Here is a 26,163-nt window from a genome sequence, read left to right on the forward strand (position 1 = left end):
AAGAAAAATCACTATAGCATTAAAATTTTTAAAACGGGGCTGGGAACATGGCCTAGTGGCAAGAGTGCTTGACTTGTAAAATTTTTAAAACCTCAGAAATGTTTAAAAGTTAACCAAATAAATAGAATAGTGTAATAAGTGTGACAGAGGAAACAATCAATGATCTCAATGACAGAAAAACAAAACAGAAAATCAACTGAAAAAATCATGAACAGAGGCTGAGAAGTCTTTGATCTAATAGCAAAATGCTCATCATCCATAATATCAAGGAGACTTTACAGGACCAAGAAAATGTTCAAAGAAGTAATGGTTAAGAATTTTCTGAGTGTTGTGAAGTGTATGGACTTCCAGATTAAAGAATAAACCCCAAACATGATAAACCTAAAGCTTATAATAATTAAATGTATGAAAATCTAGAGATGAAGAAAAATTAAAACCTTAAAAAAGAAAAAGTCTTGAAAGCAACCAGAGAGAAATGCTACATTTCCTAGAAAGGAACCCTGATTTGAATGACAGCAGATTTACCATCTAAAACTGTGTCACATTTAAGGACACAAAGTTTTTGTGTGCTAAAAAGAAACCACTGCCAATCATGAATCCTATTGCCAATGAAAATATCCTCTAAGAATGGTAGAAAATAGACACATTCTCAGATGAAGGAAAATGAAGAAAATTTCTTGCTAACGGATGTAACTTTTTTCTTCTTCTTTATTGTTACAGTGAAATACAGAGGGGTTACAGTTTCATATGCAAGGCAAGTACATTTCTTACCCAACTTGTACCTCCTCCCTCATTTTTCCCTGTCTCTCCCCTCCTCACCTCCCTCCCCACCATGAGTTGTACAATTGGTTTACACCAGTTGGTTTTGTAAGTATCACTATTTGTTGGGGTTTTTTGCCCCTCCCGGATCGGACTCTTACTTCTTCCTTTCCACTCTCCTTTTCACACCCTCTCCCCTAGTCATTCAACCTGCAAATAAGCTAGAGTGGAGCGGAGGAGATAGCTCCGACCTGACGCGCACGTGATCTGCCGCAGATATGTGATCGCCTCCTTACGCTAGAAGTCTGGCGAACATATGCAACGGGGCTGGCTTCTTAGAGCAAACTGACTTTATTAAGAGAAGGACAAGGGGAGATGATTCCGAGGGAGGGGTTTGGCCAGGATGTCGATAGGCTGAAAGGTATCACCTGACCCCCAAGGACTAATGTCACTCGAGCGCGCCGAACCAGGGCGGGGTTGGTAGGCGCCGGGCTGGCTAGAAGGTTGGGGACTGTTTGCCCAACCGGTTTCTCTGGATTCCAATCCAGAGGGGGTAGTAGGGCTGCATTCCCCAGGGCTGGGGGAGGTGCATCAAGCCCCTTCCATCAAGGGGAAAGATGGATCCCAACAACTATTGCAATGGTTTGTCTTTTTATCCTTTGTCTCTTTATTTTGGTATTCCCTTACCCTTCCTTAGTTCCAATACATGTCTATACAGTATCTGGGGTCCTAAGATCAGTTACAGTAATAGAAGGAGTAAAACGACAGGAAGGGAGTACAAGAGGGAATAAAAGGTACAGTTTCACATGGCATGTTGAAAATAACTACATTTAAAGAATGTCTAAAGAGAGCTTTCCAAATAGGAAATTACAATAGAAGAAGGCTTGAAATTTCATTAACTAAAAAGGAAAATAAGGATATATATTAGTCTACCCTTCCCCATACAAGTTTCTAAAACCATACTTGGTTGTTGAAAAAAATTATAATGTCACAATTACATCTGTAATTCTAGCTACTTAGGAAGTAGAGATCAGAAGAATTACTGATCAAGACCATCTTGGGCAAAAAGTCTGCAAGATACCATCTCAACTAATCAAAAGCTAGGGGTGGTAGCATGTGACTGATGTCCTGGTTGTGTAGGATGTATAAATAGGAGGCTTGTGGTCCAAACTAGCCAGGACATAAATACAAGATTCTATTTTTGAAATAATGAAAGTGTGAGGCTCAAGGTTTGAAGCTAGCCTAGACAGAAAAATCTTCAAGACTCTACAAATAACCAGTAAAGGTCAGAAGTAGAGGCATGGTAGAAAAGAAAAGAAAGAAAGGGCTATGGTGAATTTGTGGCTTAAGTGGTTGAATGCCTGCCTGACAAGCACAAGTCTTTAGTACTTCCAACAAAATTATTATGTCAGAGGGAAGGAAGATGGCGCCGCCACAGTAGGGAGGCACCCCAACTCGCTCCAACTGAATAGTGAGCTGGGAACTCCAGCACCCAACACCCCATCAAGAACCCAGCAAACCCAGCAGCCAGAAGCAATAGAGAAACACAGGAAATGAAAAAAAAATTAAAAAAGAAGAGCCTATAACATGCATGGAGCTGGAAAATCTCTGGGGTACCCTCCCCCACCCGCCGACCCTGGCCCGAACAGGGCCAGGATAGGAAAGGGGAGCCAGCGCCAACAAACCGACTGCCGAAAAGTCACGCCAGGAGCGCAGAGTCCAGACAGCAGGAGTCCATGGACCCCAAGGGGTGTGAGGACCAATTGAGACAGACAGCGGCGGATGGGAGGTACGGGACCCCACGGCCGGGATCAGACATGAGCGGCGGGGGAACTGGGTGGTGCAGAAGGGGAGAGCCGGGGCTGTTACCACCAAACGACCAATCGCCACACCCCAGCACCCCACCTCCAAAGGGCCAACAGCAGCCCAGGACATACACACAATCCAGGACCAGTAAGTTCCCCATTACCCCCTCCCCCAACGGGAGACCAGCTTTCAGAGACACAAACCCTACAAAGAAGCTAGAGCTCCCTCCCTCCCCTTCCCCACCCCGAGGGAACAAAGATCCTCAGATCAGGCAGCAAAAGGTCTCTTCAGACTCTGGGAGGACACAGGAGCTAGCAGGGGTGGAGCAGCACCAAGGCAGCAGAGGAGCCTGAACCGGCTGCACCGGCTCCGCCCTCCCCAACAGGGGCCCGGGGACCGGTGGGCATTGGAAGCCCCACCTGAGGCACCTGGTCCTCGTGGACTTTTTGAACAAAAGTCACAGGCTCGCTGGTGGGCAATACCAGCCCAGCAGGGACACCTGGGCCCGATCACACGGCCCCCTTGCAGCAGAGGCACCAACCCGCACCGGGACACTTGATCCTGCTGGGGCCCACACATACCGCTCTCCACAGAAAACTCACGGGAGGGCACAAGCACACCCCAACAACCGGGGGCCCACTCTGGTAGGCGTACCCCACACAAGTGGGCAGGGTCCCCCAGCGGCAGCACCCGCTGTGGTAGGCACACTTCACACAGGTGGGCAGGGCCCCCCAGTGGCAGTGCCCACTCAGATTGGCACATTTCGCACAAGTGGGTGGGCTTCCCCTCAACAACACTGGCCCCGGAGCAATCCACACAGGTGGGCGAATCGCCTGAGAGGTGAGCTCCTCTGACCAAGATACCAAGTGGAAAAAAGAACCAAAGAAGAGAAAAGCCTCCACGCCATGCTGAATCAGCGACCAGCAAACCCCCACCAGGGGCACACTAGGGTCAGCAAAACACAGTGGCAGGACACTATTCTGCAGAGAAAGACACAGAACCTACCCACCCCCAAGTGCAGTGAGGGTGACCACCTCGGCAACAACCGAGATGGTCACGCACAACCATTGGGCAGTAAGATTCAACAGCCAAACTCAAACCCAGAGCCAGGACACAAACAAGTCTCCCACTGATGGACCAGCGGGAACCAGCACAAATCCAAACCAGGGAAGCCACCCACAGATCTCCAGATGCGCAAATCACAAAGAAATATAACAAATTTTATCAAAGGGCAAGCCAACTCGCCAGCTCCAAAAAACAGTACAACTGAAGAGATGGACAATAAAAAAACAACTGAGGCTATGATAGCAGAAATGATGGAAAGCCTCAGAAACAAAATCAGAAACAATTTCAGGAGTTTAGAGTGGAAGTCTCGAAGGACATCCAGGAAGCCAAGAAAGAAATGGAAGCAAAAATGGATACAATGCAAACCTCCATTAAAGAAGACCTTAACATCCTGAGAAGTGAAATGCATGAAAAAATAGATTTAAAATACAACTCTTTAAAGGAAGAAATTTCCACAATCAGAGCTGATTTGGCAACCATAAATAGCTCTCTGACATCCATATACTCCGCACTTGAATCCACAACACAAAGAATTGACCATATTGAAGCCAGAATCTCTCTCTTGGATGATGATGCAGCCGACAAGGTCCAGAAAATTACCACACTCCAAGAAACAGTAAAGCTCCAGGGCAGACTAATCCAGGAGCTAGTGGACAAAGACAAGAGATATAATCTGTGCATAATTGGAATAGAAGAAGGAGCCGAATACCAGAGCAGAGGGCTTCAACATATTTTCAATAAAGTGATTGCAGAAAACTTCCCCAATCTCACAAGGGACCTCATCCAGGTAACCGAAGCCTATAGGACACCTGGCAGACCAGACCCTAGAAAAGCCACTCCCAGGCACATAATAATCAAGACTTCAAATCTAAAGAATAAAGAGTAAATTTTGAATGCAGCCAAAGCTAAGAAAGAAATTTATTACAATGGGAAGAGGATCCGAATAACAGCAGACCTCTTCACACAAACCTACCATGCTCGAAGACAATGGAAAAACACCATCCAAGTCCTACAGGCCAACAACTGCCACCCTAGAATAAAATATCTAGCGAAGTTGGAGTTCATATTTGAGGGGAAAACCAGATCTTTCCATAGCAAAGAGGATCTAAAGGAGTATGTGAATAAAAAACCAGCCCTACAGCGAATTCTAAGAAGGGAACCCCACCCAACAGAAATCATACAGGACACACAGACAGAAACAGAAAGAAACTACAACAGCCAGAGCCCAACAGAAAGAGCAGCTCACTAAAGACAAGAAAAAAAAAAAAGAGGAAAAACAGCCTAACAAGAAAATGGAAGGAGAAAAAACACTCTTATCCTTGATCTCTGTGAATATAAACTGTATAAACTCTCCGATAAAGAGGAGCAGACTGGCAGAATGGATCCGCAAACAAAAAGTTGCCATCTGTTGTCTACAAGAGACCCAACTTACAGCAAGGGATAAAAACAGGCTCCGAATGAAAGGATGGAGCAAGATCTTCCAAGCAAACGCACCTACCAAAACGGCAGAAGTAGCCATTCTGATCTCAGACAAGCTGGACTTCTCATTAAAATCAACTCAAAAAGACAAAGAAGGTCACTACATTTTAATACAAGGAAAAATCCACAATCAAGACATCACGGTGATAAATGTATACTTACCGAACAAAAGAGGCCCTACATATGTTAAGCAAATTCTCACAGAACTACTGAACAATATAGACCCAAACACAATCATAGTGGGTGACTTTAATACCCCACTCTCTCCAAGAGACTGATCCAACACCCAGAGGATTAGCAAGGGAGCTGAGGACTTAAGTAACACCTTATCCCAAATGGATCTGACAGATCTATACAGAATCTTCCACCCTACAGAGACCCAATACACCTTCTTCTCAGCACCCCATGGATCATACTTCAAAATAGACCATGTCATAGCCCACACAAAGAACCTCAGCAAATACAAAAGTATTGATATCATCCCATGAATTATATTTGACCACCGTGGAATAAAGGTAACTGTCAATAACAATGGTTACCACAGAGGCTATACACATTCTTGGAGGCTAAACCCCACACTGTTATCCAACACTTGGGCCACAGACCAAATTAAAGATGAAATTAATGAATTCATAAGCTGTTGGGGATTATTATGGCCTGGGAAAGACTGCCCTTCCACCAGCCTTGGGACAATAGAAGCCCCTCCCACCTTTTGACCTCTACCCCTTGGGAGGTGAACACGTGTGTGCCACCATGATGGGATTGTCCCGCCCGCAAAGGGAAGTTTCGTGATGTCACTTGATGAACGTGACCCCTAGCCTATGACTGACCCTTTGGCCAGCCCCCTTTCCTTCCCGCCATTACTTCTATATAAGTGCCTTTCATATTAAAGTCTTTGAGACGCATTCTACCACCGCAGCGTGTCCCTGAGGCCTTCCTTTTCGCCTCCGCCCTCGGTAACATGTGGGGGGCCTGGGGGGAGGGGAAGCTTCAGCAACCCGTCCTCAACTTAGCGTTTGCCCATGTGAGCACGCCTTTGGCCTTCCGCTGGCGGAGGGCCAGGCTGGGTGCTCTTTCATAGAGTTTGTGGTTACCATTCTCCCCGTGGGGGGAGAAAGGGGGTGTCCGGAACCCCAACATAAATGGCGCCCGAACGGGGACCGAATTGTACGGCCGAGAAGTTCGGGGTACAGTATCCCCACAGATTTTGCTAAGTAGGGTTTTAGAGGAGGGTCCTGCCCATCCAGATGGGGCAGAAGCATGGAGACATGGGCTCGCGGGACGCGCGGCCAGAGAGTTGCCCCGCCGTGGCGATTTGGCGCCAGGCTGGGGAGGGAGCGGGGCGCGCCTCCCGCGGAAACATGTCAGTGGAGCAGTGGGGCCGGAGCAAGAGGAATGCGACCCCGGGCTGGGGTCGGTTAGTTCTGCTCTGTGCGCCCCGGGCCAGACGGCAGGCACCCGCAGTGGCGCTTGAGAAGCAGTGGGTGGCCGAGCGCCGGAGCGGTTTGGCTTGCGCGGGCTGAGCTGAGTACACTGGGCTCTGCGCGGCCCGGGTTCGCGAGCTGCGTGCGCTGGGGCCCGCGTGGCACCAGGCGTCTTTTGCGGTAGCGTTTCGGCAGCCGAGTGTGGCAGGCCGAGCACGGCGTGGCGGAAGCGCGGTTCCGCCATGTGGGAAGCTGTGGCATGGCGGCGGCAGAGCGTTGGGGATGGCTGCTGCTTTGGCCAGGCTTGTATTTACAATGGCTGGGCTGGAGCCAGTGCGGCCCCAGCCCGCGGATGGATTAAAAGGCGTGGCGTGCAGTTTAGACCATGGGACGGTGTCCCAGTTGGGGTGCGTGGGCGGCAGCAGCGGCTGCAGCCCGGCAAACTGCTTTATGCCCGCCGATGGTCGTTAAGCTCAGAAATTCGGGTGAGTTGGTTGAATCCTGATTTCTCTGACTTAACACACACGTGGAGCACAATGGGGCACGCCATATTGGAGGCGGGGCCCTACCAATTCCCCCCAGGTGAGGGGCGTGCAGACTCCCCTAGGCTGGGCGGGGACTCTGGATTTGACGATTGCAAGTGATTGCCTGCTTGCCTGCAGGTTTTCTCTCCGCGGCTGCAGGCGGGGTTAAAGACAGGGAAAATTATTAAAGGGAAAAACAAAGTTTTGATACAACAATAGGTAATTTGATTGAACTTCCATGTTTACCAGTTCAAAGATATGAAATCAACTGGAGTTTTTCTAGATGGATAAAAGGGTTTGCTTGTCCACTGTGATTTAAAAATTGTCATGTTGGGAGTGTGTAATTAACAGGTTTCCCTTTTGTTTTTTATTCAACCACGTGGTTCTATTATGGGCAAATTAATATCATTTGCCGCTGGAATTCCAGAAAATTTAAATGGCCAATCAAAGCAATTCTAAAGAGCGCTCAGGTATTTTTGTGTGTGTGTGTGTGCGCGCGCGTGCGTGTGGATGTTGGTAAGATTTAAAAGCATAACAATAGGTTTCCATCCCGGTGTTCGATGGAGATAAAGGTGCCTATAAAAATCTCCATAAGGTTCAAATATGCAGCATGTAGTAAAAGTTCACCAGTATGTTATTTTATATTCAGTGTGTTTCCATAAGGTTCAAATATGCAGCATGTAGTAAAAGCACAATGGTATAAAATCAGCATGTTATTTTATACTCAGTGTGTTAAAAGTTAAGTGTGCATCTAGTCTTAACAACTCTTTGGCATAAATTAAGATTTTACCTTCCCATTTTCTCTCCTGTGTTCTCATAAACTCTCAAGATCAAGAAATTGAGATTGCTTCATACAAATGTGACCATTAACCTCAACTTTCCTGACCCAGGATTAATATACTGCTTTATAGGATACAGGTGGACAGATGTTCTAGCCGCATGGACGGTCGCAGCTCCTGGATATAGGAAGATGCCACCATATTCTGTTCCCAAACTGCCTTGTTTCACTACTAATGATTCTTTGCTCTCTCTCCCATTGGAAGCTGCTCGAATGATTTATGAGCCTTGAGTAGGATGTGAATAGTTCCATCTTAACAGTTACTCCAGGTTAAATCACCATAGTTATGTTAGTGGTCACAGCTAGCCAGGTAAAATTTTGGGATTAAGAAAGTCTTAAAATTTTGTGATTAAAAAAGTCTTAAAATTTTGTGATTAAGAAAGTCTTTTCACCCTGCTTAAACCAGAAGGGCTTCGATATACCAGAGCCAGAAGTGCTGAAAAATTTTGAACACCCTAACCAATCTATATAGAAATTTTGCAGGCAACCCAGAGCAAGATGTGAGCAAGAGATACCACTACAGCTTTGCCTCGAGTTCCCCATCGCATGGCATGGAACTTGCCAAATGGGGATGAGGGACGCAGCCACTTCCGAGACTGAGGATTCCACAATGCTTTAACCCTTTGCCCTTGGTTGTCATTTATCTGTGTTCTCTTTCACTTGCCAGTGGGATTCAATGGCGTGATTCAAGTTGATGGCATGTAAATCTCATGTTTTCTAAGTGTTATAGCCAAACCTTCACAAGCAGTTTTTGGTCAGTTCTCAACGGGTTACAAATGGATTATCTCTGTTGTGTTTTTTCCTTGTTGCTCAATTGGGAATAAAAAGGGCTTGTAGGACTATGACTCCCTGGATAGTTCAAAGCCAGCCCGGGCAAAAGGAAAAAATCTCTCCAAAATCCCACCTCCCAGTAAACAGCAAAGAGCCAGATTGAGAGCTCAACCACAGAGAGCGAACAAAAGGCTGAAGCAGCACCGTGACTCAAGTGGTAGAGCACTAGCCTTGAGCGAAAGTGCTCATGGACAGTGCTCAGGCCCCGAGTTCAAACGCGGATGGAAAAATGCAATTCCAGCCACAAACGTTGAAATTCCTGGGACTTAGCCAGTCCAGGAGACGGAAAGGTGGAGTGGAGTGAGAGGAGAATGGTGCCATATTATCCTAAAGGGAGATGCCTTGTTTCACCCTTTCAAAATGGATCAGAGCCGGGAAATCGAGAGAGATAATTCCTGTCCATTTTCTTCTCTTTTGCCAGTTGTATATAGGTGTATATATATATTTATTTATTTTGCCTCTGACTGGCTATGCCAAACCAGTTTTCTATCATTAACCACTTCTTTCAGTCGTTTCTCCTTACTCGTTCACTTTACAATTGGGTTTATGCTCCAAAAGGGAACTGTTCCTGGCTTATGCCCAGGGTGTGTTCTATGCCATTCATGCCAACCAGCTCTGAGAACTTGTCGATACTTTGCCTGACCTTTTCAAAAGTGTCTTTTGACAGAATAACATCTCTTGCTGAGATCACCAATGGGGAATTTGCCGTTCACAGTCGTCACCCTAACACAGGCCTGAACCCTGGAGGCACCAGCCTTGGAAACTTCTGGGTATGCCCAAAGACTCAGGGGGGGGCTGGAGAAAACCATAGCGCTCTCTGGCCCTAGTGACCATACTCATGGTAATGATGGGGACTTTTTGCCAGCTACACCGGTCTGCCAGGCTGACCAGGGGCCCTTGATTTACGTCGCCCCCTTGACAGCAGGAAGTAGCTACAGAAGACGAGACCTCCATCCATACTCCCTGCCTGGTGGCCGCCGGTGTCATAATTTTAAAAAAAAACAAAAACAAAAGGGGGAGGTATCCCCCAGGATTAATTAAGGATTCCCTAGGATTAATTAAGGATTAGTTATGCTTATGTCAATTATCCAGAAATTTTAAATCATCCCGAATCAGTGTGGGATGGAGTACAGTATATGTGTTTTTCCAGATTGGAAAATTAAACCCAGAGCACCCACTCTGGAGAAATATTTTCTTGTTCTCTCCAGGAAAAGGAGGACCATGTTGGACTTCTGCTCTCCCATGAAAATATGGAAAGTAGGACTGCCTACGGTAGGAGGCAACCAAGCTTCCTTTCCTTGTCTGCTTTCTAGATTCCTTCTTGAGCATCTCATGGCTCATGAAAAGTAGGACTGCCTACGGTAGGAAGCAACCAAGCTTCCTTTCCTTGTTTGCTTTCTAGATTCCTTCTTGAGCATCTCATGGCTCAATGTTTTGCTGTGGCAATACTGCCTACAGCGTCACAAAAAGAAACCAAAGGAATTTTGCACCATGCTTCTTCCTTTCCTCTCCCCCTGCTGCTAGACTTGGGGAGTCCCGTTGGAAAGAAAATAGAAGCTGAGGGTATTGACACTCAACCCCAATGTTTTATGATAGAAATGTTTAAAAGGGTAAATGCAAAGGTTTAACACCTTGGCTTCAATGTTTATATAAAAGAATGTTTTACTAATCACTTATGTTTGAGTTATCAGCTACTGTGAACTGCCGGGAATGCCAGAGTTTCAGCTTCTACCTCACCAACAAAAGAGGGCTGCTGTCTGCACCTTCCTGCACTTGGCAGAAACCAGCTGAGGATTCTGACTTCTGGACATAGCCAGATGGATGGACCCTTACCTACCCCTTACCCCAGTTTTGTGGAAGGGGCCCCACAGATCTTATGTCAGCATTTGCCTTATGCCCACACATGCCATGTGTTTACAGCATCCCCTGCTTATTGAAAAAAACAAAAGGGGGAGATGTTGGGGATTATTATGGCCTGGGAAAGACTGCCCTTCCACCAGCCTTGGGACAATAGAAGCCCCTCCCACCTTTTGACCTCTACCCCTTGGGAGGTGAACACGTGTGTGCCACCATGATGGGATTGTCCCGCCCGCAAAGGGAAGTTTCGTGATGTCACTTGATGAACGTGACCCCTAGCCTATGACTGACCCTTTGGCCAGCCCCCTTTCCTTCCCGCCATTACTTCTATATAAGTGCCCTTCCATATTAAAGTCTTTGAGACGCATTCTACCACCGCAGCGTGTCCCTGAGGCCTTCCTTTTCGCCTCCGCCCTCGGTAACATGTGGGGGGCCTGGGGGGAGGGGAAGCTTCAGCAACCCGTCCTCAACTTAGCGTTTGCCCATGTGAGCACGCCTTTGGCCTTCCGCTGGCGGAGGGCCAGGCTGGGTGCTCTTTCATAGAGTTTGTGGTTACCATTCTCCCCGTGGGGGGAGAAAGGGGGTGTCCGGAACCCCAACAATAAGCCACAATGACAATGAAAATACATCACAAAGAAACCTATGGGACACAGCTAAGGCAGTACTGAGGGGCAAGATCATTGCCCTCAGCACTCACATTAAAAGAATGCAAACAGAGCAGGTGAATAACCTAATGATGAAACTAAAACAACTGGAGAAACAAGAAATGATCGAATCTAAAATGACTAGGAGAGAGAGATCACAAAGATTAAAGTAGAGATAAATCTGATTGAAAATAGAAAGACCATTCAACAAATAAATAAGACTAAAAGCTGGTTCTTTGAGAAAATAAATAAAATTGACAGACCCCTCCCAAGACTTACAAAAAAAAAAAGAAGAGACTCATATACGTAAAATCAGGGATTCCACCGGAAAACTTACAACAAGTACACACAGTATTCAAACAATCATAAGGAACTATTTCCAGAACCTCTACTCACTAAAAAACAATAATTTTACAGAAATGGATCAACTCTTAGAGAGATATAAACTGCCCAAACTGAACCAAGAAGAAATAAATCAACTAAATAAACCAATAACTTACAGCGAGATACAGGGGGTAATCAAGAGCCTCCCAACAAAGAAAAGCCCAGGCCCAGATGGATTCACCAACAAATTCTATAAAACCTTTAGTGAGGAGCTAATACCAATACTCCTCAAACTCTTCTGTGAAATAGAAACAGAGGGAGAAATCCCAAACTCATTCTATGAAGCTAATATACTCATTCCCAAACCAGACAAAGACCCAACAAAAAAAGAGAACTACAGACCAATATCACTAATGAACACAGACGCAAAGCTCCTCAATAAAATATTAGCTAACAGGATCCAGAAACTGATCAAGAAAATTATACATCATGACCAAGTAGGCTTCATCCCACAGTCACAAGGATGGTTCAACATCCGTAAATCAATCAATGTAATTCACCACATAAACAGAACTAATATCAAGAATCACATAGTTATCTCAGTCGATACCCCAAAAGCCTTTGACAAAATACAACATCCATACTTATTAAAAGCTCTGGAGAGAACAGGAATAGATGGAACATTCCTCAAAACAATAAAAGCCATATACAACAGACCAACTGCTAACATCGTATTAAATGGAGAGAAACTAAAATCATTCCCCCTAAACTCAGGAACAAGACAAGGATGCCCACTCCCCCCACTTCTTTTCAACATAGTGCTGGAATCCCTAGCCATAGCAGTAAGGCAAGAGGAGGACATCAAAGGGATCCACATCGGCAAGGAAGAAATCAAGCTATCCCTATTCACAGACGACATGATCTTATCTGAAGGACCCAAAAAACTCAGTCCCCAAACTCCTACACCTAATAAACCATTTTGGCAAAGTAGCAGGATACAAAATCAATCCACAAAAGTCAGCAGCTTTTCTGTACACCAGCAATGTACAAGCAGAAAAGGAAATTATGGAAACAATTCCATTTACAGTAGCCAAAAAAATAATAAAGTACCTAGGGATCAACCTACCAAGGACGTGACAGACCTATTTAATGAGAACTATAAAAATCTAATAAGGGAAATCAAAGAAGACACAAGGAGGTGCTCATGCATCAGTCAGTTGTTGGTCTGAAGAAATTGGAAGGGTATTCTTCCGTTCTCTTTGTGTGTGGTAGGTTTGTGTGGAGAGGTCTGCTGTTACCCATGCTCATGGGTAGGCAGAATCAATATAGTGCAAATGGCCATATTGCCCAAATTGTTATACAAATTCAATGCAATCCCTATCAAAATCCCAGTTACATTCTTCACTGAAATAGGGAAAGCAATCCATAAATTCATATGGAACAGCAAAAGACCTAGAATAGCCAAAGCAATTCTAGGCAAAAAAAAAAAAAAAAAAAAGCAGTGCAGGAGGTATCACAATACCAGACTTCAAGCTCTACTATAGAGCCATCATAACAAAAACAGCCTGGTATTGGTATAAAAACAGACCAGAAGACCAATGGATTCGAATTGAAGATCCAGAAATAAAACTGCACTCTTACAGTCAGCTGATATTCGACAAAGGAGCTAAAGACATACAATGGAATAAACATAGCCTCTTCAACTACTGGTGCTGGGAGAACTGGGCAGCCATATGCAGAAAACTCAAAGTAGACCCAAGCCTATCACCATGCACCAAGACCAACTCAAAATGGATCAAGGACCTCAATATCAGACCTGAATCCTTGAAACTATTGAAGGACAGAGTAGGAAAGACGCTAGAACTTATAGGCACAGGAAGGAACTTCCTGAATACAGTCCCAGGGGCACAACAAATAGGGGAGAGACTTGACAAATGGGACTACTACAAATTAAAAAGTTTCTGCACAGCTAAGGACATAGCCACCAAAATAGAAAGACAGCCAACCATATGGGAAAGGATCTTTACCAGCACAGCAACAGACAAAGGCCTAATATCTGTCATCTACAGAGAACTCAAAAAACTAAGCCCCTCCAAGCCCAGTAAACCAATTAGGAAATGGGCAAAGGAGCTAAAGAGAGACTTCACAAGAGAAGAGATAAAAATGGCAAAGAAACATATGAGGAAATGTTCACCATCCCTGGTAGTAAAGGAAATGCAAATAAAAACAACCCTGAGATACCACCTCACTCCAGTTAGAATGGCCTATACTCTGAACTCAGGCAACAACAAATGCTGGAGGGGGTGTGGGGAAAGAGGAACCCTTCTCCATTGTTGGTGGGAGTGAAAATTAGTACAACCACTTTGGAGAACATTATTTAGGTTTCTCAAAAAGCTCAATATAGACCTACTCTATGACCTAGCCATACCACTCCTAGGCATCTATCCTGAACAGCAGGTCCCAAAATATCAAAAAGACATTTGCACTTCCATGTTTATCGCTGCACAATTCACAATAACCAAAATATGGAATCAACCCAGATGCCCCTCCACAGGTGAATGGATCCAAAAAATATGGTACCTATATACACAATGGAATACTACATAGCGATTAGAAATGGTGAAATATTGTTATTTGCAGGGAAATGGTCAGAACTTGAACAAATAATGTTGAGCGAGATAAGCCTAGAACACAGAAAACAAAGGGGCATGATCTCCCTGATATATGAATGCTAAGATGGGGTGACGGGGAGACAGTAGAGACCAGGTCTGTAAAACCAAAAACTTCTTGTCAAATGGTATTTCCCACAGGATTGGGTCAGCGACCCAACATTAGGTAACTAAAACCAAACAACTACTCAACATATAAAGGTCAAAAATTGACCTCTCAGTGGAATACAATAGCTCAAAAGCTATGTACGCACGTTCATATTAGATTACTGTCGACCTATTGTCTAATGTCGACATTACATTTAAAGCCCTAGGTGAATTTTCTTTGGTGTGGGCCTCGTGGCCACTGTATATGTTCTTGGTACATTGTGTATTGTATATATGTCTACCTGACCTAGGGAGGGGAAAGAAAAACAGGGTGTAAGATATCACAAGAAATGTACACACTGCCTTACTATGTAAATGTACCCATTTTGCACAACACCTTGTCAAAAAATTGTTTAATTAATAAATAAATTACAAAAAAATTATTATGTTATGTGATATCCCTTACACTGTATATAGAGAAAATACTTAGGGTCATGACATTTTAAAAGAGGAAATGGCTAAAGGGTTCAAGTTGAAATAGGGTTTTTACACTTGACATGAATGATAAAATACTAGTATAAATAGACTGTGATTCTGTTTGTAGGTAGACATGCCAAAGAACCTATTCAAAAAAATGGACTAAACATACTATAAATAAATCTGAATTGAATTTAATATTTCAATAACTCATTGGAAGGAAAGAAAACAAAAACATATGAATGAGAAAGAGGGAAAAAACAGAAAATCACACAATAAAATGACAGGTTTAACATGTCAATAATTACATCTATATGAGTTAAATATACTTATCAGAAGGCAAATACTGGAAAACGAATTTCAAAAATGGACTCAACTATTTGCTACTTCTAAGATATTAAACACTAGAACTTTAAAATATAGGAAGTGAAAACTGACATAACTTAAAGGAGAAGTAACTTAATCTATAATTTTATCTGTGGATTTTAATACCCTGCTCTCAATTAGAAAATCAGCAAGCAGCAGGATCTAATGATCATGTTAATAGTAGCAGAATACAGATTCTTTTCAAGCCTATATGGATGAATATGGATGAATGATGATGAATATCAAAATAGGCCATGTCTTCATTAAATATTTTTAAAATGGGATTACATAAGTGTATTTTCTCTGACAACAGTAAAATAAAAGTAGGAATCTACAACACCCAGACAACATGAAAATCTCCAAATGCTTGGAAGTTTTATGTATGGGTCATAGAGAAAAGTCTTAATGAAAATGTTAAAAGTAGAACTGAATAAAAATGAAAATATACTGTATCAAATTTTATGGGATATAACTAATGCAGTGCTGACAAGAAATTTTACAGCACCATTTAAAGGGCCTCAAATCAAAATAAGTTCCTACCTCAAGAAACTAGTAAAAAAGAACAAGATAAACCTTCATCAATGAGGAAAAAGGAGGAGAAGGAGAAGTAGGAGATGGAGAAAGAGAGGAAGAAGGGAGGAAAAGGAGGAGAAGGAAGAGGAGAAGGAGGAGGAGAAAGACAAGAGAGCCTCTGTATAATAAGGCCCTTGCTTTCTAGGCCTTAGGTAGAGCTTGAGTGAGAAAGGAGGAAGCCACACCAGGGCCCCATAAAGGCAGATACAGAACACTTTGCTTGTAGAATTTAAAATTGCTTGCAGAAAAAACATTAAACTTGCCATCATTTTTAGATTAACTTTAGAGAAAAATAGGTAAATTTCTCAGGTTAACTTCTAAAAGTTTCTGCATGGATGGTTAAAACATCCTTCTGGAATTTCCAAATCGTTTTTAAAAAGGTTACTATTTTATCAAGTAGGGGTTTGTAGCATTTATGTTTCAATACTGAACACAATAGAGAAAAGTAAGAGAAAACTTCACATTACAAATGTTTTTTGGGTGATGTTTTGGTGAATCTAAGTCATACGTTTAGAAAATGTTTTTTTTTTTTTCAAAATAAAAATAAAACCTAAGTATGAGAAAGAGAAAGAAGAAAGGAAGGGAGCAAATTTGTATGTGTGTGTGTGGGGGTGGTGTATTGGAGCTTGAACTCAAGGCCGCATGTTCTCACTTGGCTTTTTCACTCAAGACTGGTGCTCTACCAGTTGAACCACAGCTCCATTTCAGGATTTTTGCAGGTAAATTGGAGATAAGAGTCTCATAGACTTTCCTGTGTAGGCAAAAAGTGCAATCTTCGGATCTCAGCCTCCTGAGTAGCTAGGATTACAGGTGTGAACCACCTGCACCCAACAGGCAGCAAACTCTTTGGCAGAGAAAATACAAATACAAGATGGCTAGAGCTACTTTGTCCTAGGAAGCAAGTCACTTGTTATTACAGTAAACCTGAAGGGTTGTTGTGTGTCAAACACTCAGTGGTTGCTATTCATAATGACACTCAACTACAAAGTTCCCATGATGTTTGCATTAGAAGGCAGAAATTTATTAATTCACTTAGGAAAACATCTGTATCACGTAGAAATTCTATTTAGAAAATCCAAGTGGTGTGGATTTTTGTTTTTCATTCGAATTGTAGATCCTGGCATCCACAGACCAAATCAAAAATCTGGAGTTTGTCAGTGACTCTTGTGTCTCCCTGACTCAACTTATCTCCAGTCCTTGTCCTTCTTTTCCATCACTGTCTCATAGTCTCATCACTGTCTCACCTGCTCTCTCCAGCCTGTCACCATCTCTCACAGCGAGCAACCTGCTGCAAGTGTTTCCTAGTCCGGCTTCAGCCCAGCCACTCCACCCCAGCTTCAAGAAAAAAAAAAAAGTTCACATTCCTGAGCCTAGTTTCAAGCCTACTGAGCACCCCTACTTCTGATTTTGGTCCAGCAATATGAAGTTAAATATCCTTAGAATATGCCTTATGGGGATAGCATGAACATGTAGTACCTCACTCTAGACCCAGCCAGTCCCTTTTCTCTACAGAAGCATCCTGTATGCTTTGAACTTTAGAAGTGACATCGGTTCTGACCTCCAGATCCTCCACCAGGTTTGGTGTTTCCGTGATGTCCTATGACAAGCCATATGGGAAAGGTCAGCTTATGGAGAGGGGGTGGCCCGGCCATGCCAGCAAAGGACGGGCCTTTGAGATAGCTCCATGCCAGGTCTCTTTCCTCAGGACTGGGTGTGGTGCTCAACCGGAAATAGGTCCTCAATATATTTGATCAGTTGGATTTTCTAGAACATTTTCTGTATCTTAAAAAGTCACACCTAATTGGGGGCTAGTGGCTCACGCCTATCATCCTAGCTACTCAGAGGCTGGGATCTGAGGATTGTGGTTCAAAGCCAGCCCAGGCAGGAAAGCCATGATACTCTTATGAACAAAAAAAGCTGGAAGGGGAGCTATGGCTCAAGTGGTAAAATGCCTTGCCAGGCCCTGAGTTTAAGCTCTAGGACCAGTCCCTCCCCCTCCAAATAAAGTCACATCTCCAGTACACTGCATTCTAGAAAGTTCTAAATAAAAATTCCAAGAGTCAGCACAGACTTATAATTTTGCATCTCCATTCTATCCAGCCAGGGACCTTTGCAGACTGATTCTGTGTGCATAGAACTGCCATTGTGGGACTGGGAATGTGGCCTAGTGGTAGAGTGCTGGCCTCCCATCCATGAAGCCCTGGGTTTGATTCCTCAGCACCACATATATAGAAAAAGCTAAAAGTGGTACTGTGGCTCAAGTGGTAGAGTGCTAGCTTTCAGCAAAAAGAATCCAGGCACAGTGCTCATGCCCTGAGTCCAAGTCCCAGGACTGGAAAAATAAATAAATTTTAAAAAATAAAACTGCTATTGCTCCCATGTTACAACTCCCAAGAAAGCCAGTCACTTGGGAAGATGATTCCAACAGCAGGTTCTAGACCGGGAAATCAGAAATTGCCTCTGGGATGATCCAAGTCTACTCCTTTAAATGCTACAAATTCTAGAAGACTCAAACCGTATATCACCTCAATAACCCTGAGGGTAAAAATGAAGATGATAGGTAACTGAATTTCTAATGTTGTGTTCAATCCTATACAATCTAATTGTAAGCTAAATGGAGAAAATACATATTTGTGTGTACACACATATATACATGTGTGTATACATATATGTACATATGTGTACACAGTGCACATACACACACAGCACTTGGCTTCAGTACTATGGAGCTGTGTATACCCCTGATTTGTATTGTTATCCAGCCTGTATACCAGAGCAAGACGCTCATTAAATAGAGGAGGACATCTAATAGGCAGTGACTTTTATCCCAAGGAAAATATTTAAATATACTTCAAATAAAATGATACTGCTTAAAACAAAGGCCAGCTATAGGCTAAGGACACAGCATCTGTCAATAGCACTACCGAAATTACAGATGGGTCATTGCCAATGTGCACTGGTGATTGCTAGGTCCACAATGCAGTAAAACTTCCCTATTCACTAACTTTGTGGGCAGACCCTGCATGGGGGAGCAGTACTTTACCATTGACTTGGAAGGTCTCTGTGGCAGCGAGCATGATGTGATGGACAGCTGATCCTTCTTCTGCACACCCCAGGAGCTCTTCCTCTTTGAGGGCTTCCTTATTCCCCACTGCTAAGATTTATAGGTGGCCAAAGCCCTGGAGGCAGCAGAAATGCCCGGTTGGAGGAAACTCTTCCTCTCATATAACTGCAGTAGCTAGCTGGAGACCACACCGGACTTCCCTTTGGCTCTGACTTCTCAGTTTGCAAAATATATCTTGTGTGATGGGGAATTTCTTCCTATAGGCCATTCTCACGTGGAATGCATCCTGGGTGCAGCTGCTATGAATGGGGAATTGAGAGCTTGGGGTCACTTCTTTGCCCTCAAGGCCCCTCGGTGACACTGGGAGGACTGCCGTCTTCATCCCCTCTGCCCGACCAAGCTCTGCTTTGTCCTAGACACAGCTGGCTGTTCTAGTTACTGCCTTACTTCTCCTGGACACTGCTGAGAGCATGGTCCCTGGGCCTGCAACATCTCCCCTCACTTCCCCCAAAATGATGAATGCAAATCTGCAGTTTAATAAGGTCCCTGGTGGCTTGTATACCCAGGAATATTTGAGAAGCTGCACCCAGATTTCCCATCTGTGCTAGTGCCTGCAGGTGTGGAGGCTGGCCAGGTAAGATCTGAGCTCCCTGAGGGGAGGACCCTCCATCCCTCCATCTGCCTCACGTCAGGCATTTCTACAGGGGTCACACAGCCTGGTGATGAAGGCACAGATAGAGAGATAGAATGGTTGTTCTCATGGAAGTGGAGACATACTTTAAGTGGCAGAGCACCAGCCTTGAGTGAAAAAAGTAAGTGAGAATGAGAGGTTTTGAGTTCTAGCCTCTGTACACACACACACACACACACACACACACACACACACACACACACACACACACACACACAATGGCCATTTCCAATTCCACCCTTTCTTGTGTGATTGTAAATCACTCCAGTTTAGGTGCTCAACTTTTCAACTTTGCTCCTTTGCAAATTAAGGTAGTCACTAATCACTCTTGTGAATATATTCCATGAATCAAATCTGCAGCTCAAAAGCAGCCTAGCTGGAAAGTCCCTGAGACTCTTATCTCCAAATAACCACAAAATATAGCCAGAAGTAGAGGTGTAGCTCCAGTGGTAGAGTACCAGTCTTAAGCAGAAATGCCAAGCAAGAGTTCAAGGTCCTGAATTTAATTCCCCATTACTGGCATCAAAAACAAAAAGGATGCCAGGCACTGGTGGCTCATGCCTGTAATGCTAGCTACTCAGGTGGCTGAGATGTGAGGATCTTGGTTCAAAGCCAGCTCAGACAGGAAAGTCTGTGAGACTCTTATTTCCAACTAACCACTAATGGTGCTGTGGCTCAAGTGGTAAGGCACTAGCCTTGAGCTGAAGAGCTCAGGGACAGCGTCCAGGCCCAAAGTTCAAGCCCCAGGATTGACCAAAAAAAAAAAAATTAACAATGGAGGAGGTGGTCTCCCAGGTAAGAAAGAGAAATTGAGCCTCACAGAGATGGGCCAGCTGGGGAAGCTTGGGACTTAGGGTCCACGTGGAATAGAAGAGGTAAGAAGAAGAGGGCAGAGGCGTTCAGGGCCAGGGCAAGACACTTTCTCTGGCAGAAATTGAAAGGGGAATGAGGTTCAGGAAAATGAGTTTCTGGAAGTTCCTGGGGAGCAGAGGCAGAGGCCCACAGTGGCGCCCACAGTTTCAACATTGAGGAAGTCACTGGTCTCAGCAGAGGGCCTGGAGCCACAGCGGGGACAGAAAAGGTTAAAAGGAAGGGAACTGGATATAAAGAAGTGTAGAAAGCAGTCAGTTCCAGCTAGAGGCTGGGGACAGACCTTGGGGTTGGCAAAGGCTGTGAGGGGCTCCCCTGGGGGAAGGGAAATCCCCTCTCTTTCTCACTGTGTTCCCAGGACTCCCCTCTGCTGGGTGCTCCTCTGCTCAGCATGGATCCTCTTGATGGCAGGAAAGCTCCCTGGAAAATGCTGTGGGCTAATGAGATTCAACCCTTCCATGAATTCTCTGTGTGATCTGGGTTGACTTAACTTCTGGAATATTCATTGTTCTCCGGGGTTTATTGCTATGTCATGAATTGTGCCAGACATTTACATATATTACTCAATACTCATGACAACCTGTGGTCAGGCAGTTAGAAAAGGCTTGTGATAGAATTTGAATCTAGAACCCACTTGTAAAGACTTAATTCTGGCTAAATTTAGGGCTACAATCCCAAGATTTCCCATCCCAGCCTCAGGCTCTAGTCTTATTGAATTCTCCTCTAAGCTGAGGACTGCTAAGTAGAATAATGAAGCATCCTGCATCAACTGAAGACAGAGGATATCCTTCTGCCTTTGTCCTGAAAGCATCCATTAGCTGAACCTCATGAAATTATTGATATGGATCCCTTTTTCTCAAGCAATAAATGGATACTTCAAGTGACTGGAGCTAGTCCACTCCCTCTTGGGAAGCCTGGGACTGGGAGCTAGAAGGATGAAGCCAGTGGGAAATTAGCCTGAAGTGCAGGCGACTTAGCCGGGTACTTGTAGCTGACAGCTGTAGTCCTGGCTACTCAGGAGGCTGAGATGTGAGGATCGTCATTCAAAGCCAGCCCAAGTCTGTGAGACTCTTATCCAATTTATCACTAGAAGTAGAGTTGCAGTTCAGTGGTGGAGCACCAACCTAGAAAGAAACAAACGAACACTAAGGGACAGTGCCTAGGCCTGAGTCCAAGCCCTAGTATCAGCACCAATAAATAAATAAATAATACTCTCAAAATAAATTTAAAAAACACCTTCTATCATCCATAAAACACTGACATTTTAAATGAAGACTGCTGTCTGCTTATTCTCTTCGGGTCCTTTCCATTGCTTTGGGCTTCAGTTGCTTCCTGATCTCCAGGATAGGGGACACCTGGAGCTTTGGGTGCCCAGAGTGGGTGAGGAGAAAGGGAGTGGTCGGAAGTGTGAACAGGTTTGTAAATGAAGGACTGCTCAGAACAATACCTGCATCAAGTTAGCACAGAAGGTGAAGCTCCTGACTGTGAGTGCACCCTCCTCATCTCTTAAACCTTCCCTGGAGCACAGTTTAAGAAACAGCACAGTCTCTTCCTGAGCTCCACTCAGACACTCTTATCTCCAGGAACATAGATCTGACTGTTTCTCCCCTTGATGAAGTGGTTCATTGCATTTAGGGATGACATTGTTCAAGAAAGGCAGGGTTTGGCTTCATTTTTCCTAGCAAAGTGTGTATAATTGGATTTAGCATTTAAATGTGCATCATTTAGTATCAGTACAGAGCCCTGATGTTCTCTGGAGGGACAGCCCACTGGCTCACACTGCTTTATTACACTGGAGGCATCAAGGAAGCACAGCTCCCCACCCTTGGAGGTCTCTAGCCAGCTTGATTTGGGGCTGGGGGAGGGATAGTATTGAGATTTAAATTCAGAGCTTCTGCTTGCTAGGCAGGTACTCTGCCACTTAAGCCATGCTTTCAAGCCCTTTGTGTCCTAGTTATTTTTGAGAAATGATCTCAAGTTTATGCCCAGGCTGGACTGGACTATCATCCTCTTAGTTATGCTTCCTGTGTTGTTGGGATGACAGCTGCTGTGTCCCACCATGCCCAACTTTTATTGTGTGAGATAAGGTCTTGACAACTTTTTGCACAGGCTTTCCCTGAACCTTGATGCTCCGGATGTAGAATCTGCCTCTTGAGCAGTTAGAATTACAGGCAGCTGCCCATGGCAAGAGCACAGTATTCCATCAACTAGTAGATCCCACACTAGCTCAATCAGTGTCTTTGGTAGACCATAAAAAATGCCCTTGAAAAACATTATTCCAGGCTAAAACAGGACAACCATATTGACACTCAACCTAAAAAGCACTCTCACCAACTTCAGGGTCCACAGCAAACAAAACTCCATCAAGATGGGTCGCCAAGTCTCCATGGATATTCCAGGATCCTATAAAGAGTCAGGCTGGGCCCCAGCGGCTTGTACTTGTAATTCTGCTATTTAGGAGGCTGGGAAATGAGGACTACAGCCCAGACAGGAAATTCCATTAGATTCTTGTAATGGAGTCACCTCCCCACCCCAAGGGAGGGGATTCCTGGTTCCTCCTAGAGTCCACCATTCAGTCTCCAGAAAAAAGATGATAAAAGGATGGATTTATTGGGAAGGTAAAGAGCGAACTGACAGGCCAGGGTCACAGCCCAGACTCTGGAGCTGAAACTGTGACCACACGCAGCCTTTCAGGCCTGGTTATAAAAGCAAACATCACTTAGTCAAACCTGCCACATGCAGGTGGCCAATGGGGTTCAACACTTACAGCGCATGCCAGGTCACATGCAGGTGGCCAATGGAGTTACAGTCTGCCTCACAGTATCTGTTTGAACCAACCTATCATTCTAGTTAGAATTGGCGCCATGGATTTGGTGGGGCTCACATGATGCAGGTGGATACACCTACTCATGGGAGGGCACAGGTTTAACCTTGAACGTTCCTTGAACCTTCCACACCTCAGGTGGTCAAGCAGTTTACACAATCTTATCATAGTGAAGGAGAACATCCCTGGATAGGGTGGGGGAGATCTTAGGGAAGATGGAATCGGCTTTTGCTCTCTTTAACTAATCAGAGATGGAGTCAGTCTGACACCCCTCAACAGCTAATGATGGCACTGGCCAGATCTGACCTCCATATTACAATTCTTAGCTCCAATTAACCACCCAAAAGCCAGAAGTGGAGGTGTGCCTCAAGTATAAGTGTCAGCTTTGAATAAAAAAGCTAAAGGACAGTGCCCAGGCCCTGAGTTCAAGCCCCAGTATAGAGAAAGACAGAAGGAAAATTAGGAAGGAAGGAAGGAAGGAAGGAAGGAAGGAAGGAAGGAAGGAAGGAAGGAAGGAAGGAAGGAAGAAAGGAAGGAAGGGAGGGAGGGAGGGAGGGAGGGAGGGAGGGAGGGAGGGAGGGAGGGAGGGAGGGAGGGAGGGAAGGAGGGAGAGAGGTAGGGGGGAAAGAGAGAAAGAGACAGAGAGACAGAGAGAGAGAGAGAGAGGGAGAGGGAGAGGGAGAGAGAAAGCCAAGTCTCCATGTGGGCACTCAAGTCTCACCTTTTGTAGGGAATTTCCAACAACATGTGTTCCTTCTTTCCCTCAGGACATTGATTTTCTCTTTATTGAGCACTTCTCAACTGCTGAGCACACAATTATTCTGCTGGCCTAAGCCCCTACCCCGACCTACTTTCCTACAATCTACCACCCAATGATTTACTCTTCTTTCTAGTAAACTTCCTTAAGAGTCATCTAGTCCTTGGCCGGTCAGTTCACTTTTTGCTTCCCCAATAAATCCATCTTTGCTTGAGACTGTCTTTACATGGTAGACCCTGGAGGGACATGGGTTTGAGTCCCATTTGGGGTACCTCCCCTGGACCCCATAACATTCAGATTCTGGATGTATTTTTAGATTGAGCAATGGAATACCTAATGGACTGAATGTTGGGAAAGAGAGGGAGAGAGATAAAGTTCAAGGTTGACTGTAAGCTTTTTGACTGAAACAACTACTGTGTTTGAAATGTCTATGTGATGTATATTTTAAAATATTAATTTGGGAATCATGACACTTAGATAGAATATCAAACCATGAGACTAACTATACCATCTCCATGGAATTGAGCAAGTGGAAAAGGTAACAATAGGGTATTCTAACCTTAACAAGTAAGGGAACAAGAAGAACCAGTAAAAGGAACACTTACTCAGTTTGATGGAGAGTTTCTAATCATCTAAGAGTATCAAACTTTTTAAAAAATGATAAATGGTTATCAAGTGTCAATGAATAGAGGGTTTCCTCCTCAAAAGGCCCCAGGAAGGCCTCCTAGCAGCCAGCCCCTTTTCTCCTATAGCTCTTGGCTTGGTGGCAAGTTCAAAACACATCAAAAGGATACACTGAAAGTCCACAATATACAGCAGATCAGGTCCTTTCTTGCTATGGTCTCAAAGAATGAGCTCATGAACACAGAGGGAGAAGTCAAAGAGCAAAGATTTATTGAAGAAAAATATGAGCAAAGAGGAGGGATCTCTTTAGGAGAGGGCATGGCCTGGGGTGTATTGTGCAGGGGTTAATAAGGTGATTCTAGGTGACAAAGGTGTGGCTGAAAGATCACTGGACAATCCGTGGGTCATCCCAGCCCCCAGCCCCAGACAGAGGCTCCATACAGCCTGTTTGAGCTCTCCATGTGTCATTCAGCTCATTAGACTGAATGCTTGTACCAGCACACACCTCTGGGGTCCAAGCGATTCTCTCTTTACATGTAAGTCCTCCAGGGCAATACGCATGAGGTGATGCCCAGGTGCCCACATGTGTGACTGCTCAAGACCACGCAGATGTGATATCCAGGGTCCTGCACACAGGACTGCTGTAGGCCATGGCAAGGGATGCAGAACCTCTATGGGAGGGGCCTTTGCCCTGATGATCTAGCCAGGATCCTTCTCTGTTCTCACAAAGGCCCTGGCAAGGTGTATTTCCCCTCATTTAGTTAGAAGTTTTTCCATGTTTGGCCTTCTCAAGTACTTAGGGTTTGAAAGACTCCATTGCCCCAGTTCCCAGGCTCCCTGGCTGAGAGAAGTGGTATATAATCGCCCAAATACTCAACACAGTCCTTTAGAGGAGAATGGGGGATAACTGAACGCCTAGAAGGCTCAGTAGCTGGGGTGACACCCTGAGTCCAGCCCACCCCTAGGCCTAGGCAGCAGGGGTGGTCATGGGAGGGTAGCAGATGAGTCCTCACTGGACATGTTCTGTGGCACAGAGGACTGTGGCCAGATATCCCATCCCTGACCTTTTCCCTGACCTGCCTCAGCATTCCAAAATTGTGAGTTCCCAATAGTCCTCTAGTAATTTCCTTCTCAGCTTAAATCAACTAGATACTCATTTCTGCTGATTGCAACATATTGCAGACTGATAGAGAACAAGAGTTGCGTCAGTAGGCTGAGGATAAAACTAAAGTAGTAGAGTGCTTGACTAGCATGAGAGAAGCCCTGACTTCCATTTATAGCACCACGCAAAAGAAAACAGAAAAAGGAGAAGAAAAAAGGGGAAGGAGGGGAGGAAAAAGGAGGGGAGGAGAAGGGAGGGAAGGGAAGGGAAGGTAAAGAAAGGGAAGGGAAGGGAAGGGAAAGGGAGGGGAGGGCAAGGGAGGGGAGGGCAGGGGAGAGAAGGGAAAATAAAATGGCATTCAACGTCTGGTGGCCCAGGTGTTCAGATTTTAGGAGAATTAAAAGGCCCAGCCAAGAGTGGTGGCACAGGTTTCCAGCTATATGGAAGACAGAAGCAGAAGGATCTTAAAAAATCCAAACAACAGGGCTAGAGGCATGTCTCAGAGGTA

At 44.7% G+C, this 26,163-nt stretch overlaps 1 protein-coding gene across 2 annotated transcripts in view; it reads right to left on the reverse strand.

Annotated features, from left to right (window-relative positions):
- The window catches only part of Marco (macrophage receptor with collagenous structure), a 45,030-nt gene extending 26,146 nt beyond the window's left edge, over nucleotides 1-18,884 (reverse strand). For both annotated transcript variants that reach the window (XM_048369338.1, XM_048369337.1), the window contains exon 1: nucleotides 18,767-18,884. In XM_048369338.1, coding sequence (XP_048225295.1) covers nucleotides 18,767-18,800 — 34 coding nt within the window. In that variant the 5' untranslated portion in view covers nucleotides 18,801-18,884. The remainder of the gene's footprint in view (nucleotides 1-18,766) is intronic.
- Between the last annotated feature and the right edge of the window lie 7,279 nt (nucleotides 18,885-26,163).

This window comes from Perognathus longimembris, chromosome 20, assembly GCF_023159225.1.
Source record: "Perognathus longimembris pacificus isolate PPM17 chromosome 20, ASM2315922v1, whole genome shotgun sequence".
In the NCBI taxonomy this organism is placed as follows: domain Eukaryota; kingdom Metazoa; phylum Chordata; class Mammalia; order Rodentia; family Heteromyidae; genus Perognathus; species Perognathus longimembris.